At 47.5% G+C, this 15,356-nt stretch overlaps 2 protein-coding genes across 2 annotated transcripts; both read left to right on the plus strand.

The window, feature by feature from the left end:
• Positions 1–425: 425 nt before the first annotated feature.
• On the plus strand, positions 426–9,770 carry LOC311372869 (phosphorylase b kinase regulatory subunit alpha, skeletal muscle isoform-like; the record flags this gene model as incomplete). The annotated part of the gene is made up of 16 exons (XM_084489805.1): positions 426–593; positions 1,102–1,196; positions 1,598–1,719; positions 2,219–2,372; positions 2,658–2,816; positions 3,620–3,749; positions 4,010–4,111; positions 4,919–5,034; positions 5,248–5,283; positions 5,662–5,697; positions 5,929–5,964; positions 7,028–7,066; positions 7,369–7,530; positions 7,650–7,703; positions 7,917–8,120; positions 8,637–9,770. Coding segments are annotated over 16 exons (1,787 nt in total), but the record flags the coding sequence as incomplete, so codon positions are not given.
• Positions 9,771–10,826: 1,056 nt separating this feature from the next.
• On the plus strand, positions 10,827–15,148 carry hdac8 (histone deacetylase 8; the record flags this gene model as incomplete). The annotated part of the gene is given in 9 exon segments (XM_084489806.1): positions 10,827–11,014; positions 11,382–11,434; positions 11,956–12,086; positions 13,428–13,569; positions 14,282–14,309; positions 14,311–14,343; positions 14,345–14,396; positions 14,551–14,628; positions 15,040–15,148. Coding segments are annotated over 9 exon segments (740 nt in total), but the record flags the coding sequence as incomplete, so codon positions are not given.
• Positions 15,149–15,356: the final 208 nt, after the last annotated feature.

Below are 15,356 nucleotides of genomic sequence, written 5' to 3' on the forward strand. Positions count from 1 at the left end.
CATGGAGCAACACTCTCTTATGTTAGAGTACGGCAGACTGTGACACTTCCCCTTTAAGTGGCTGACTCAAAGCTGGCCCCCTTCAAAGGGACATGAATGTATTGGTGTCTTCCTCTAAGGCGGTATCCTCTTTAGGGCATGGTGGCTTGCGACTTAGCGGAGACGTAGCACGTTAGCTTGAGTAGAAGCTGATGAAAATACATTCATTGTGTTTGTTTCTTTTGCGCCCTCTTTAGTCATTACACTCTTATAACTCTCTCTATCCATCCGTACATCTCCATCCTCGCTCCCTCTCTCTCCCTTCCTCTCTGTCCCCTCCCCTCGACTCCTTCCTCCTCTCCTCTCTGTCCCCTCCCCTCCTCTCTCCTCCCTCCCCCCCTCTCTCCCCTCTCCTCCTCTCTCTCCCCCCCCCCCCCTCCCTCCAGACCCAGAGTCAGACGAGCTGTCCCAGTACCTGGACCAGCTCCTGGCCCACGCCGCGCCCCAGAAGCCGTCCCCCGCCGCAAAGGGGCTGGGCCGCTTCAAGGCCGCCGCCACCAAGACCAAGGCCATGGTGTCTCTGATGAGCAAGGCCCAGGGCCTGAACATACACAGTACGTCTACAACATGCACAGTACACATGTTAAGATATGTATATATATATATCATCAACATACACAGTACGTCTACAACATACACAGTACACATGTTAAGATATATATATCATCAACATACACAGTACACATGTTAAGATATATATATCATCATACACAGTACACATGTTAAGATATATATATCAACATACACAGTACACATGTTAAGATATATATATATATATATATATATATATATCATCAACATACACAGTACGTCTACAACATACACAGTACACATGTTAAGATATATATATATATATATATATATATATATCATCAACATACACAGTATGTCTACAACATACACAGTACACATGTTAAGATATATATATCAACATACACAGTACACATGTTAAGATATATATATATATATATCATCAACATACACCGTACGGATATTTATCTATATTAATATATTTACAAGCCATCCCAAAATGAAACATAAAGTATGTGTCTCTCCCCCCAGATGCGAACATGTATGTTCCCAACAAGTTGTTTCGTTCTGCTCAGCCTTCACTGCACCTCAACCTCTCTGACAACCCTGAACCACAGGACCACCAGGTAGGTGTCTGTCCGTCTGTCTGTCTGCCTGTCTGCCTGTCTGTCTGTCTGTCTGTCTACCTCTCTGCCCTAATGTCCGTCTGTCTCTGCCGGTCTCTCTGTCTCCGCCTGTCACTCTGTCTCTGCCTGTCTCTCTGTCACTCTGTCTCTGCCTGTCTCTCTGTCACTCTGTCTCTGCCTGTCTCTCTGTCACTCTGTCTCTGCCTGTCTCTCTGTCACTCTGTCTCTGCCTGTCTCTCTGTCACTCTGTCTCTGCCTGTCTCTCTGTCTCTGCCTGTCTCTCTGTCCGTCCGAGACTGCAAAGGTGACGAGGACCTTGGCGTTGCCATGACAACCCCATTCATACTCTGTCCTCATCCTCTCGTCCTCTCGTCCTCTCCGCCTCCATCCTTTCCCACCAGGGGCCCAAGGTGGTGGTGACGGGGGCGGGTCCGGTGGACCACGAGGCCATGGTCCAGCTGCTGAAGGACACCCACAACCTGCAGGACCAGGGGGACATCCTCTACATCCTGTTCAAGGACAAGTGAGCACCGCCGGGCTGGCCTCTAGCGGAGGGACGGTAGAGGCTGGAAGGTGGCTGTTGGCTCACACATAAAGCCAGGGCGTTTAGAACATATGAGCAGACGCTTCTATCCAAAGTGACCCCCTGTTCACCCAGAGGCCTCATCAAGGAGCAGGTAGGGGGTAGACAGCCTCTTGCTCTAGGGTCCTACAGGTACACTGTAGACAACAGGGGGTCGTAGCCAGGACCATCTGGCCGCTAGTCCGTAGCCTTTCTCTTTTTTAGCCAGGGCCCGTAAGGACTTGACCCTCAGCCTCTAGGGCCCAATGATCCCGCGGTGTGACGGGCCAGTGAGTATTTGGGTCACACGTCACCAAACGTGAAGCACGGGGGTTTGAACGGTCAATAACGTGACATCACGAGTGCTTTGCCCTGGGTCCCGACCCACACGGCTGGAGAAGGACTGCTGCTCACCCAGGACATCCTACCCCCCCCCCCCCCCCCCCCCTCCTGTGTGCAGGGGTCTGGACTGGGACACGGAGCTCCAGGGTAAGGGCTCCACGGTGCGCTGCCTGCTGGGGGAGCTGTACCAGCGGGCCGGGGAGCAGCACCTCTGGGGCCTGGTGCGCATGATCTCTGGGATGCTGCGGCAGAAGGTGGAGGAGCTGGACTGGGTGGGTGGAGGACACGCACGCACGCACACACACACACACACACACACACACGCACACGCACACGCACACACACTGGCATATTGTCAAAAGTATATTAAAGACAAGCATTCTTGTTAAAACATTTTCATTACTATTGCTACTCTAGACTGTTCTTATACTAGTGCTACTATTATTCATATTTATTTATAGTACACGTCTCATTCACTACAATCTTTCTGATGACACGCGAGGAGAGAGGTTCTGTCGAGGCTCGCTCCGTCTGATTGGTCCCCGCGCTCCTCCTAGGCGTGCTCTGATCTGCTGGCTCACCAGAAGCACCTGACGGTGGGCCTGCCCCCGGAGCCCAGGGAGAAGACCATCACGGCCCCCATCCCCCTGGAGCAGCTCACCCTGCTCATCCAGGAGGCCAGCGAGCACAACATCACCGTGGCCGTGCTCACTCAGGTCCTCGTTTAGGCACTTTGGTTTTCCCATTCGCGTGGTAACTCGATCCAACAAAACGACTTGACAGTGAAAGGTGTTCCTCCTTTCCTCCTCTTCCTTCCTCTCCTCCTCCTTCACACACATCGGTCCTCTCCTTCTCCCACACCCCTCTCCTCCCCGGCCCGCACTCTGCCATCTTCTACGCTCTTCCCCCCCCTCTCTCCCACCCCCTCCTCTCTCCCTCCCTCCCTCCCTCCCTCTCTCCACCCTCCACCTCCTCCTCTCTCCCTCCCTCCCTCCCTCCCTCTCTCCACCCTCCACCTCCTCCTCTCTCCCTCCCTCCCTCCCTCTCTCCACCCTCCACCTCCTCCTCTCTCCCTCCCTCCCTCCCTCTCTCCACCCTCCACCTCCTCCTCTCTCCCTCCCTCCCTCCCTCTCTCCACCCTCCACCTCCTCCTCTCTCCCTCCCTCTCTCCACCCTCCACCTCCTCCTCTCTCCCTCCCTCTCTCCACCCTCCACCTCCTCCTCTCTCCCTCCCTCCCTCCCTCTCTCCACCCTCCACCTCCTCCTCTCTCCCTCCCTCCCTCTCTCCACCCTCCACCTCCTCCTCCTCTCCCTCCCTCCCTCCCTCCCTCTCTCCACCCTCCACCTCCTCCTCTCTCCCTCCCTCCCTCTCTCCACCCTCCACCTCCTCCTCTCCCTCCCTCCCTCCCTCTCTCCACCCTCCACCTCCTCCTCTCTCCCTCCCTCCCTCCCTCTCTCCACCCTCCACCTCCTCCTCTCTCCCTCTCTCCACCCTCCACCTCCTCCTCCTCTCCCACAGGAGATCATCGTGTTCCTGGCGATGAGCATCCGCACCCACCCGGATCTCTTCTCCGAGATGTTCCGTCTGCGCATCGGCCTCATCATCCAGGTGATGGCCACCGAGCTGGCCCAGTCGCTCAACTGTAACGGTACGGGGGAGAGGGGGAGGGAGGGAGGGAGGGAGAGAGAGGGAAGGAGGGAGGGACAGTGAAGAGGGATGGATAGAGAGAGCGAGGGTAGAGTGGAATGTAAAAAATGTAAAATGTAACCCTTGTATCTTGTACTGTGTGTGTGTGTGTGTGTGTGTGTGTGTGTGTGTGTGTGTGTGTGTGTGTGTGTGTGTGTGTGTGTGTGTGTGTGTGTGTGTGTGTGTGTGTGTGTGTGTGTGTGTGTGTGTGTGTGCGTTCAGAGGCGGAGGCTACAGAGAGTCTGATGAGCCTGAGTCCCTCGGAGCTGAAGAACCTCCTCCACCACATCCTGAGCGGGAAGGAGTTCGGAGTGCAGCGCAACAGTAAGCCAATCACAGCCTCCGTCTCACTAGCCACAGCCAATTGGAATCACCCAAGACGTCTGTGGAACTTCCGTCCAGACCCAACCGGCTGGGGCAGATAGAAGCACTTTGCTCCAAGCTAAGAAGATCGGTATCATTCGATTATACCTAATTCTTAACATCTTGAATGAATTGTTTGTTCGTTTAATTATATAGCCTCATTAAATAAAATAGTCACTATTGGCATTAACAATATATCCTACTTTATCTCCTTCTGAACAATGTAGGCCTTTCCTTTTGTAACCCTTTAAACTAAAAACCACTCCAGTTGTCTGGGGCTTAACATCTACCAAGCTCGGTAGGCCTACTATAGGCTGTGTGTCTCATAGTTCTGATCGTGACTGATGGGCCTGTGTGACTTGATAAATACATATACATCTTCCAGATGCGAGAGGCAGCTTGCGATTGAACTAATGTCTGTAAGTCTAATGTCAGAGTAAGCCGTGTATTCTGCAAACAAAAAAGATGTTGAACTCAAGTGGCCTCACTCACGTTGTAGTATCGGCACTGGTAGTCACATGGTAGTCACGCTCTCACACGTTTTAGCCCGAGCACGGGCGGGTTTACAGGCAACCTATCACCTTCTGCCTTCTTCAGGACACTCTGCTGTGCAACCTGCCGTCTCAATACGGACAAATCATAGCTACAAATGCTATGATGCTTTCCTGCTGGATTGTGCACAATCCACATGAGTTGTATCTGTCCCTATCAAATGAAAACTAACTAAATTGTTTGTGTGTGTGTGTGTGTGTGTGTGTTTGGGCACAGCGGTTGAGGTGGACACCGGAGTGAGTCCTGCCATCTCCATCCATCTCCATGGCAACGAGGGCGCGACCAAGAGTGAGCGGGCCGGCATCAGCAAACTGAAGAGCGACATGAAGATGGTAGGACACGCTGTGTGTGTGTGGGGGTGGGTGGGTAGGTTGAGATGTCAAAATAAAAGTTCACATCACAAAGACTTGGTGAGGTGGGTTTGAAAAGTAAGATTTGCACGAGTAAGATCAAGGTCATGGTCAAGATGTCAAAATAAAAGTCCCCTGATGGGAGACTTGAGTGAGGCGGTGTTGAGATGTGTCCTTGCATGTCTCCCCTTGCAGCTGGAACACAGACTGTCCCTGACAGACCCCAGTAAGGTGATGACGCCGTCATCCATCATGATATTGATTCACATATTAATGGTTCAAACATTTGGGCTGTAATTCTCCAGTGAGGTGTGCTACTGTTTTGAAAAGCAAATTCGTTTTGAGGTAATTAAGGGTAATTGGTCATTTTGCCAATGCATGGATATCTATAGTAAATGAATCACATGGCAATGAAGGTTTAGCCTCGAATGATGTGAAGGTGATGCAACAGAAAAATAGAAAAATCACTTGGGTTCACACAGGTACCACGACAGGTAAACACAGGCGTGGTGTTAACCAATCAACCTGAATCGTGGTTGTGTTACGTTTGGCATGACCACGCACACATCATGAGAAATGTCTCCTGCGTTGCTTTCCTCCCTGTCACAGATCGACCCCAGGTTCTCTTTACAGGGGCCACATAAGGTAACAAGTCAAGTTATATGCTACGCTTTGCTAATTATATGCAAAATAACAAATTTGGCTAGCAGTAGCGGTCAATTTAACTATCAAACGTAACTGTACAGGGGATGGATTTGGAGGGTGGTTGTGGTGAATCTGGACCCAAACTACCTTAAGTGAATGTCTTACAATGTTTTATACATGCATGTGTTTCCAGTGGGTACACATTGATCGGTTGTTGTTTTCCTCTGACAGATGGACCATAGGTTGTCCCTGACGGATGTTATGAAGGTAGAGAAATACTGACGCTATTTCACCAGGGTAACGGTTATGGAAAACGGGGATCATTTCACAGGTTGTGATTAATGTAATTAGTGTGATTCCAGGGATTGCAGATGTAAATGAGCTATAAAGCTATATAACTGTGGCCCAAATGTTGTGTCATGCATAGCCCATGTTAAATCAATGAATAAACTAAACTATGAATAATGTTTTTAAACAGACATCTGGCTTCAAATTGTGGTCAAATAGGCAAGGAACTCAGGAAAACATTATAGTTATATTAAGTCAATAGTTAACAGCACTCACTGTATTGTTTGCGTCATAGAGTATATTTGTCATCGCAGACGGTACACACCTTATCCTTGTCAGAGCCAATCAAGTTAACCGTGTCAATAATTTGATTGATTCATACATTTTTATGTTATAGGTGTTACATTATAATGTTACAGTGTTTTTGTTGGATGTGTGTGTGTCTATGTATGTCTCCTTTTCAGGTTGAGTACAATTTGTCACACAAGGTGATGACGCCCTAACGTTAGCGGTTTCACTAAATATCATTATCATGCTGAGTATGAGACGGGACTAAGTGCTGAAGCAAGCTTGTAGCGGGCATGTTTAATGGCCATTCTTAATCCTCTTCCCATTGTATGGGAACCGTTTAATTATTTGCCTTTAACTGTGATTCACATCATCCTAGGTGTACGTACATTTTATGTAATCAATTAAAACATTGGATTAAATATAAACTATTCCATGAATGAACAGTTAATATCACTGGGGCTTCTGTATATTTATTTTGTACACAACCGTAATTTAGTCATTTTTCTGACCTTGGGTACATCATATGTTAATTCACGCCACAAAATAATAATCTGTGCTTTTCCACTGTGCTTTTAATTTAAGCTTTTAGGTTTTGTCTCCGCTGATGTATTTGGAGTTTGCAATTAAGGGGAACAAATCTTTTCAGTTCAAAGCGGTTTGGAATACTTTGTTTCATTTTAGCTTACACTAACTTTTTCTCTCCCTCTCTATCTTTATCTCTGGTCTGTCTTTTCTCTTTCTATTCCTCCAGAGTGTCCCCTCCCAGTCTCTGGACATTGAACAACCTGGGGTAAGAATGTTTGTCTTAATAATATGTCAAATAAATATCCGTTTTTTTCTTTTAGGTGCATTACCGAAATGTGCAAGTTTGTAAATTAGACTAAAATGCCAATGCTAATATACAATATTGGTCTCGTGAAAAACTGTGGTTATGTCATCTTTTTTTGTTACTTTTTGTAAAATAAGTTAGCTTTACCTGTCGCTTTAGTTCAACAAAAAGTACAATATACAACAACATATGAAACAATATCAACACTAGAGAAACGATGTAGGGTGTTGGTCTTAACTGTCGTGTGTTTTCCCACTACGCAGCGCCTCAGGGTGCATTCCATGGAAATGCCGGATGTTCCTGAGAGTGTCCCGGTTGCCAGGGATACCAGGCATGGCCAATGGCTGCGCAGGAGACGCCTCGACGGAGCGCTGAACCGCGTGCCCGTCGGCTTCTACAAGAAAGTCTGGAAGATTCTGCAGAAGGTTGATACACAAAGATAGTACAGAATCCATCCAACCCATGCATAGTACACAAGTACACAATGAAGTGAAATATGATTCACCCTTTGTAAGTCTCAATCTTCTTGGATGTGTTCCTCCAGTGTCATGGTCTGTCTATCGAGGGATACGTGCTTCCGTCCTCAACCACCAGAGAGGTGAGAGAACCTCATCCATTTGACATCATAGTAAACGTTTACAGTAAATGTGTTTAGATGAGCGGTTGATGCAGTCCACTGAGTAGAATGGTAGGCTGAGCTACCCACTGATATCCGTCTGGGTGGACACTCCCACTTGTGATGTCACAAATGGCCCATACAACCACACATACCCACACGTGGGATGTCACAAATTGCCCCCCCCTACCCCAGATGACGCCTGGGGAGATCAAGTTCTCGGTGCACGTGGAGGCGGTGCTGAACCGCGTGCCGCAGCCCGAGTACCGGCAGCTGCTGGTGGAGGCCATCCTGGTGCTCACCATGCTGGCCGACGTGGACAGCATCCAGAGCATCGGCTCCATCGTGCACGTGGAGAAGATTGTGCACCTCGCCAACGACATGTTCTACAAGGATCAGGTGAGCGCGCGCTCACACACACACACGGTCACACACACACACACACTCTCACACACACGCACACACACACTACTCTCCCAAACCACCCTCTCCACTCACTCTTCTTTATCTTCTTCCTGTCTCCGTCTATCCTTCTCCCCTCTTTCCCCTCATACTCCCCTCTGCCTCCCTCATCTTTTCTTCCATTCCCTCCCTCTCTCCTCCCTCGATCTCCCCTTGCACACCCTCTGACCTCCCCCTCTCCATCCCACTCTCTCTCCTCCCTCCCTCTATCCTCTCCCCTCCCTCCATCCTTCTTTCTTTCCTCTCCTCCCTCCGCATCCCCTCTTGCTCTCCCTCTGTCCTCCTCCCCTCTCCATCCCTCTCTCTGTCTCTCCCCTCCCCCCCCCCTCACCCCGTCCTGATATCAGAGTAAAAGGGTCAGGGGAAGCCGGTAGTAGGGGCTCACTGCCCACTTGTCCAGCCTGGTGCCAACACTAACCCCCCCCCCCCCCTTGTGCTCTCGCCCCCCTCCAGATGGACCTGGGCGCCGGGGAGCAGCTGCTGGAGCGCGACCCGGCCACGGGCGTGTGCCGGCTGCTGTACGACAGCGCCCCCAGTGGCCGCTTCGGCACCATGACCTACCTCACCAAGGCCGTGGCCACCTACGTGCAGGACTTCCTGCCCGCCGGTGCCTGCGCCGTGCAGTGAGCGAGCGCACGCAGTGGGCGCCGTGCACTGAGCGCGTGCAGTCGGGCACGTGCGGCGGGCGTGCACAGTGGAGCGTGGCCACGGGCGTGCACGTGCGGCCAGACTTTGAATGGGAGAGTGTTGGATTTTTCGTGGATGCGGATGCACTAGTGAATACACAAGTACGCACAACTGCGTGCAGATATACGTACACATGCACGCACACACACACACACACACACACACACACACACACACACACACACACACACACACACACACACACACACACACACACACACACACACACACACACACACCACACACACACACACACACACACACACACACACACACACACACACAGCTAACAAACAAGAAGATGCCTCCTGCGCCGTGCACTGTTAAACCATCCCCAGCCTTTGCCTCTAGAGGGCGCCATGCTCAAGGCAACTTTACACAGATGGATACAAGCCTTGATGTGTTTTGTGTGTTGTAGCTTCTTAAAGAAGGTAATATCAATAGACAAAAATGTAAACATTATGATTGAATAATTTTAGGTTATGACAATACTGTTAACATAATGGCTCACTGACTGACTGATGAGATTTAAAATCTTAACACTGTTGAGTTTACTGTTAAGCGTCATTAACCTCACTGTACAAGAGATTTTATGCAAAAAATCTTAAAGCCGTCCTTTATTAAGTTAACTTTTCTGTTGAATGTATAAAATAATTGCAAAACTATTGCTTGAATCATTCTTTTAATGAATGGATGATGTATTTTTAGTCTTAGTTTCTTATTGCGGTAAATAATTGCATGTAACTGAATCCGAGCAATTGATGGTAAAAGAGTTATGTTAATGGTGAACCAGAATATTGGAAACTTTATTTTGAATTAGAAACTTAAATAGTTTGGTAATGTGTCAAAGGTTGTTCCTTTTAAAAGGAATTTCGTATAAAAGTAAATGATTTGAACCTACCTTTTGTTTAACTCTGTTAGTGAAATGCATATAAAATAGGGGTACCTGTTGGACCACTGATAGTTAGGTTGATTTACCGTTGCAAGGCCTTTCAAATTCGTTCCACGTGTGACATCACAAGTGGACTCAGAATGGAGTGTCCATTTGCAGATCTATGATAGACATAACGGCTTCAGCCTGCTAGTTGATACACCCCACGTTGTGATGTCACAAAGGGATTGATTTTCAAAATGGCTCAGCCCATCAACACCTTGTGGTTAAATAGGGCTCTTTTTAATATTTTAGAAATACACAATGTTCATAAAATGATTGATGGCATTACATTATTGAATGTAATTTCATGTGATTCTAGGAACACATCATACTATTGGTTAACTGTAAGACTCAAACTATTTAAAATATGTAATATTAACAACTGTGTGGTATCAGGGGTTATTTGGTGAAGGCTCTCTGATCTCAGCTTGTTGGCATAGCTACATCACAATACAGCATCTCAACACCTCATAATAAGTTCATTAATAATAAGAAGGTAATTAAATTAAATGTAAAAAGGTAAGTTAATAAAGTCTGTATTTCTATTTAAAACTTTGTATAGAACTTTAATGATTTGTCTTATTTGTAGTGCCTAAATATGGAGGAATTTATCTCGGAAAGCACCAAGGAATAAAGAATTTAGATTTTCTTAGAACATTAGTTTATTTAATTGACAAAAGTGGCATACACATTTTATTTTCTGATCGATTATGTGCTATAAATAAAGAAAATACTACAACTCCCAGGATGCATCGCTGTGATGCTGCACAACCGGTATAATGGTCCGCCAGTCAAAAACAGAAAACTTGAAAAACGAACGAAGAACTGTAAAGCTTCATTTATGGCGGAATGCATTGAAAGTCCACCTTAATTATTGTACACAATTTCTACCCTTATATAATATATTTCAAGACGGACAAATGTGTAAACCCTTCATAAAACTCTCATTCAAGATGTGTTACCCGCGGTCCTGTTTTCCCGGGGTCTGTTGATAGTGAAACACACGCTCCGAGAACCAAGACCCGACATTGTCGGTCTGTTTCGTGTGCTTTTTTAAATCGGATTCTTCCTACTATTGCCTGTTGTATGAACGCAAATGAGTTGCAAAGGAGACAGCGACACTGTCGCTCGCACCAAACGAAAAGTGGCATACATTTACAGCCCGGAGTACATAGAAACATGCGATTCCTTATCCAAAGTGCCCAAGCGGGTAAGTTGAATCGGTTAGTATCACTTTATAACGATACATCTCTGGGAATAAACCCGTATAAACTTATATGGACCTTTATACTTTCTTCAAATGTCGTGTAAAACGAGATTATAAACCACAGAAGTCTACATTGCAATTTTGTACACATATAGATGGGAATCTTTCTATACTTGTGTTGCCTTATGTCCATATGTGCTCATATTTGTTATTTCATTTATTTAGTTGTGGTATATATATTTTCTACATCTCGAGAAGAGCAATTACAGTAGTAACCGAAGCAGTGACAGAAACGATATCCCCCGGGACGAATACCGAATTAATAATATGACTATGAAAACAACAATGATGTGTTGTATTCTTTGTGCAGGCCAGCATGGTGCACTCTCTGATAGAGGCCTATGGGCTCCTCGACGACATGAGGTAAGTGGTGCTATGAGAGCCACTTTGACCCCAACAATGTCCCAAGAAAGATGCAGTATTTGCACAAAATTAAACTTACCAACAATGTAGTGTCTCACTGGCTTTAGTAAAACAGTTGGTGTTTGTGTCTAGTGGTGTAATAAATAGGGCGACCCCACATCTCATCCAAGCAAATCTGGATGTGTAGATCCTATGTAACTACTAAAGATGGGAACTAGTGGATTACTACTAGTTCCCATAGTTAGTAGTTACATAGTCGTATCCCATGTTGACTATGAAAGCTATTGCTGACCATATAGTGAATGGCAGCGTTCTAACCGTCCCTAACATTACTTTTTAATACATAAAGTCATTCACTTTTTTATATTATGTGTAATAACACATTTTATGTGTGGATCTAAATGAGCCCAAATGTGTTTTTTCTATCACACCTTAACATGTACGTTCTTCCGTCATAAAATATAAAACAGTTTGTCGTCTAATTATTATAAACGAACAAGCGGCCCGCTGTGTCTCTGCAGTGTGGTGAAGCCCCGCATGGCCACCATCCAGGAGATGGCCCAGTTCCACACGGACGCCTACCTGGAGCACCTGCACAAGATCAGCCAGGACGGGGACAACGACGACCCCCAGTCTGGGGACTACGGCCTGGGTACGAACCAGAGTGTGTGTGTGTGTGTGTGTGTGTGTGTGTGTGTGTGTCTGTGTGTGTGTGTGTGGGGGGGGGGGGGTTTAGCTGTCTGTTCTAAAATGGCATCTATTGCACGTTCCGTTGTTTCATTCTACGCAGTTTTTTCAAATGTGTCTTTCTTGTGGTGAAGGTTCTGGGTTCAAATCCCCAAGGTCCGCAGCCTATCTCTGTAGGTAAGCCCACTTAGCCCTTCCTGCTCCTTAATGACATGTGTCTGAATTTACAGTAAGTCCGTTTGGATGAAAGAGTCTATCTATGAAAATATGCAAAAGGTCAAAGAAGACAAGAAGAGGAGGAAAAATATGTGGAAAACAACAACAATGTTGATTGATTGTTGTGAAAAACGCTTTTAACATCATAATTAGGGCAGAAAAAAATCTAGTATGTTAGGGTCGTGTACGCGGTACAAAATCAAATGTGATTTGGCCACTAGAGGGCGATAAGACACTACTCTTGTCGTCCCCTACTCTAACTACTCTAACTAGTCTACTCTACCAAGATACTTAAATAGCTCAACGCAATAATCTCTTAATTTAATACCTTAACACTTGGTCACTAAATTTACCATACAAAAAAATGAACAAAACCAGTGTTAATCCTATAATCAACCATTTCCGGAAGTAATACATGCATTAATAATTATAATATTTTCAAATTCTCCAATTTTGTACCTGGAGAAATTCAACCGAACCAGTCGCCCCCCTCTTATCTCAGGAGCCTGGACCATCCTGCCAGTCATCCCCTGCCCTCCCTCCGCCTCTGTTCTCTCGACCCTGCCCTTCCTCCTCCATTCATCCCTCGCTCTCTTCCTCTCTTTGTTGTGTTTCTCCCACACCACCACAGCCTGTGTCCATCCTTCCTTCCTGTCTCCACCGCTCTCTTGTCATTGTCTCTCTCGGTCCGTGTGTCCCGCCATGTTTATCTGCCCTTCTCTCCTGGTTATCACTGGGTCTCTAATCAAGCACACATTGTGTTCTTTCCCTCTCTCCGTTTCACTCTTTGTTTTTCCACGAGCGGATGAGGTCTCTGGGGTTATTCACAAAGGGGCTGTGATTGGGAAATATGGGTCAGGCGAATAAAGTTGACTTGGACGTAATTATAGACGCAAGAACGCTGCCTCACTCCTCATCTTTAAAACGAAAAACATTAACCACTCTCCTCCCTTCTCCCTCCCTCTCTCTCCATCTCTCATCTTCTCTCCCCCCTCTCTCTCATCCATCTTCTCTGCCCCCACTCCTTATCCCCCAACCCCCCCCCCCTCCCTCCCCCATCACGTCCTCTCCTCCTCTCCCCCTCCTCCAGGTTACGACTGCCCCATCGTGGAGGGGATCTTTGAGTACGCGGCGGCGGTGGGTGGGGCCACGCTGACGGCGGCCCAGTGTCTCCTGGAGCGCCGCTGTGACGTCGCCATCAACTGGGCCGGGGGCTGGCACCACGCCAAGAAGTGGGTGTAGGACCCCCCCCCCCTCCAGAGGGCCGGGCCGCAGTGTTGCAATATCGCTATGACAAAATGTTATCACGCTTTTCCCTCTTAAGATTTAAGAAAGTGTGTAATTAGTTTGCGTCACTTTGTCTTATTAGCCGACGAAGTCCGTCTGTCGTCTCACGTCGTATCAGTCTTTGATTTTTTTTTTTTCCCCGCTCTGCTCATTTATATGGGCGGGGTGTTTGTCTCTCGCCCCCGCTCTCTGTCTCTCTCCCTGTGTGTCTCTCTCCCTGTGTGTCTCTCTCCCTGTGTGTCTCTCTCCCTGTGTGTCTCTCTCCCTGTCTGTCTCTCTGTCTCTCTCCCTGTATGTCTCTCTCCCTGTGTGTGTCTCTCTGTCTCTCTCCCTGTGGGTCTCTCTCCCTGTGTGTCTCTCTGTCTCTCTCCTGTGTGTCTCTATGTCTCTCTCCCACATGTGTGTCTCTCTCCCTGTGGGTCTCTCTCCCTGTGTGTCTCTCTCCCTTGTGTCTCTATGTCTCTCTCCCTGTGTCTCTCTCCCTGTGTGTCTCTATGTCTCTCTCCCTGTGTGTCTCTATGTCTCTCTCCCTGTGTCTCTCTCCCTGTGTGTCTCTATGTCTCTCTCCCTGTGTCTCTCTCTCCCTGTGTCTCTCTCTCTCTCTGTGTCTCTCTCCCTGTGTCTCTCTCTCCCTGTGTCTCTATGTCTCTCTACCAGGGACGAGGCGTCGGGGTTCTGCTATGTGAAACGATGCTGTGCTGGGGATCCTGAAGCTGAGGGGAGAAATACGACCGCGTGCTTTATGTAGATGTCGACCTTCACCATGGAGACGGTACGCACTCACTCACTCACAATCAACAAACACGACGAATACAAAAACGATGATGTTGACAGATATATCAATTCTGAGGAAAAGCTCAAATAAGAATGTAATTATAAAAGGGAGAGTTAAATCTCTCTCTCTCTCTCTCTCTCTCTCTCTCCAGGTGTGGAGGATGCGTTCAGCTTCACCTCCAAGGTCATGACCGTCTCGCTCCACAAGTTCTCTCCCGGGTTCTTCCCCGGTCAGTAGAGCTGCTTGGTTAAGACGAGATGTACCTCGCTAGTCCTCTAGTTCGTCCTATAGGGCTGGTTAGCTGCTTGTTTAGTTCAATAGTTACTGGTGAAAGTAGTTTGATTAAACATGGATGGATGCCACAGAGAGATACTTCATGTGTTTATTTTATTAAAGGGCTCCTTTTTTCTCTCTGTTCCGTGTGTGTGTGTGTGTGTGTGTGTCTCTATCTGTGTGTGTGTGTGTGTGTGTGTATGTGTGTCTCCATCTCTGTGTGTGTGTTGTGTATATGTGTGTGTGTGTGTGTGTGTGTCTGTCTGTCTGGGTGTGTGTGTCCGTCCGTGTGTGTGTGTGTGTATATATGTGTTTGTGTGTCTGTCTGTCTGTGTGTGTGTGTGTGTGTGTGTGTGTGTGTGTGTAGGCACGGGGGATGTGTGTGATACAGGTCTAGGTAAAGGTCGCTGGCACTCTGTTAATGTTCCCATGGAGGACGGCATCAAAGATGACAAATACTACCAGGTGTTCCTCAGGTACACTCACACACACACACAGATGGACACACACACACACAGATACACAGATGGAGACACACGCACACAGATGGAGACACACACAAACACACAGATAGAGAGAGACACACACACACACACATACACACAGATAAAGGAGAGAGAGACACACACACACAGATGGACACACACACACACACACAACACAGATAGAGAGAGACACACACAC

The sequence above is a fragment of the Micromesistius poutassou genome (assembly GCF_964030765.1).
Source record: "Micromesistius poutassou genome assembly, contig: SCAFFOLD_1268, whole genome shotgun sequence".
Classification (NCBI taxonomy): Eukaryota; Metazoa; Chordata; class Actinopteri; order Gadiformes; family Gadidae; genus Micromesistius; species Micromesistius poutassou.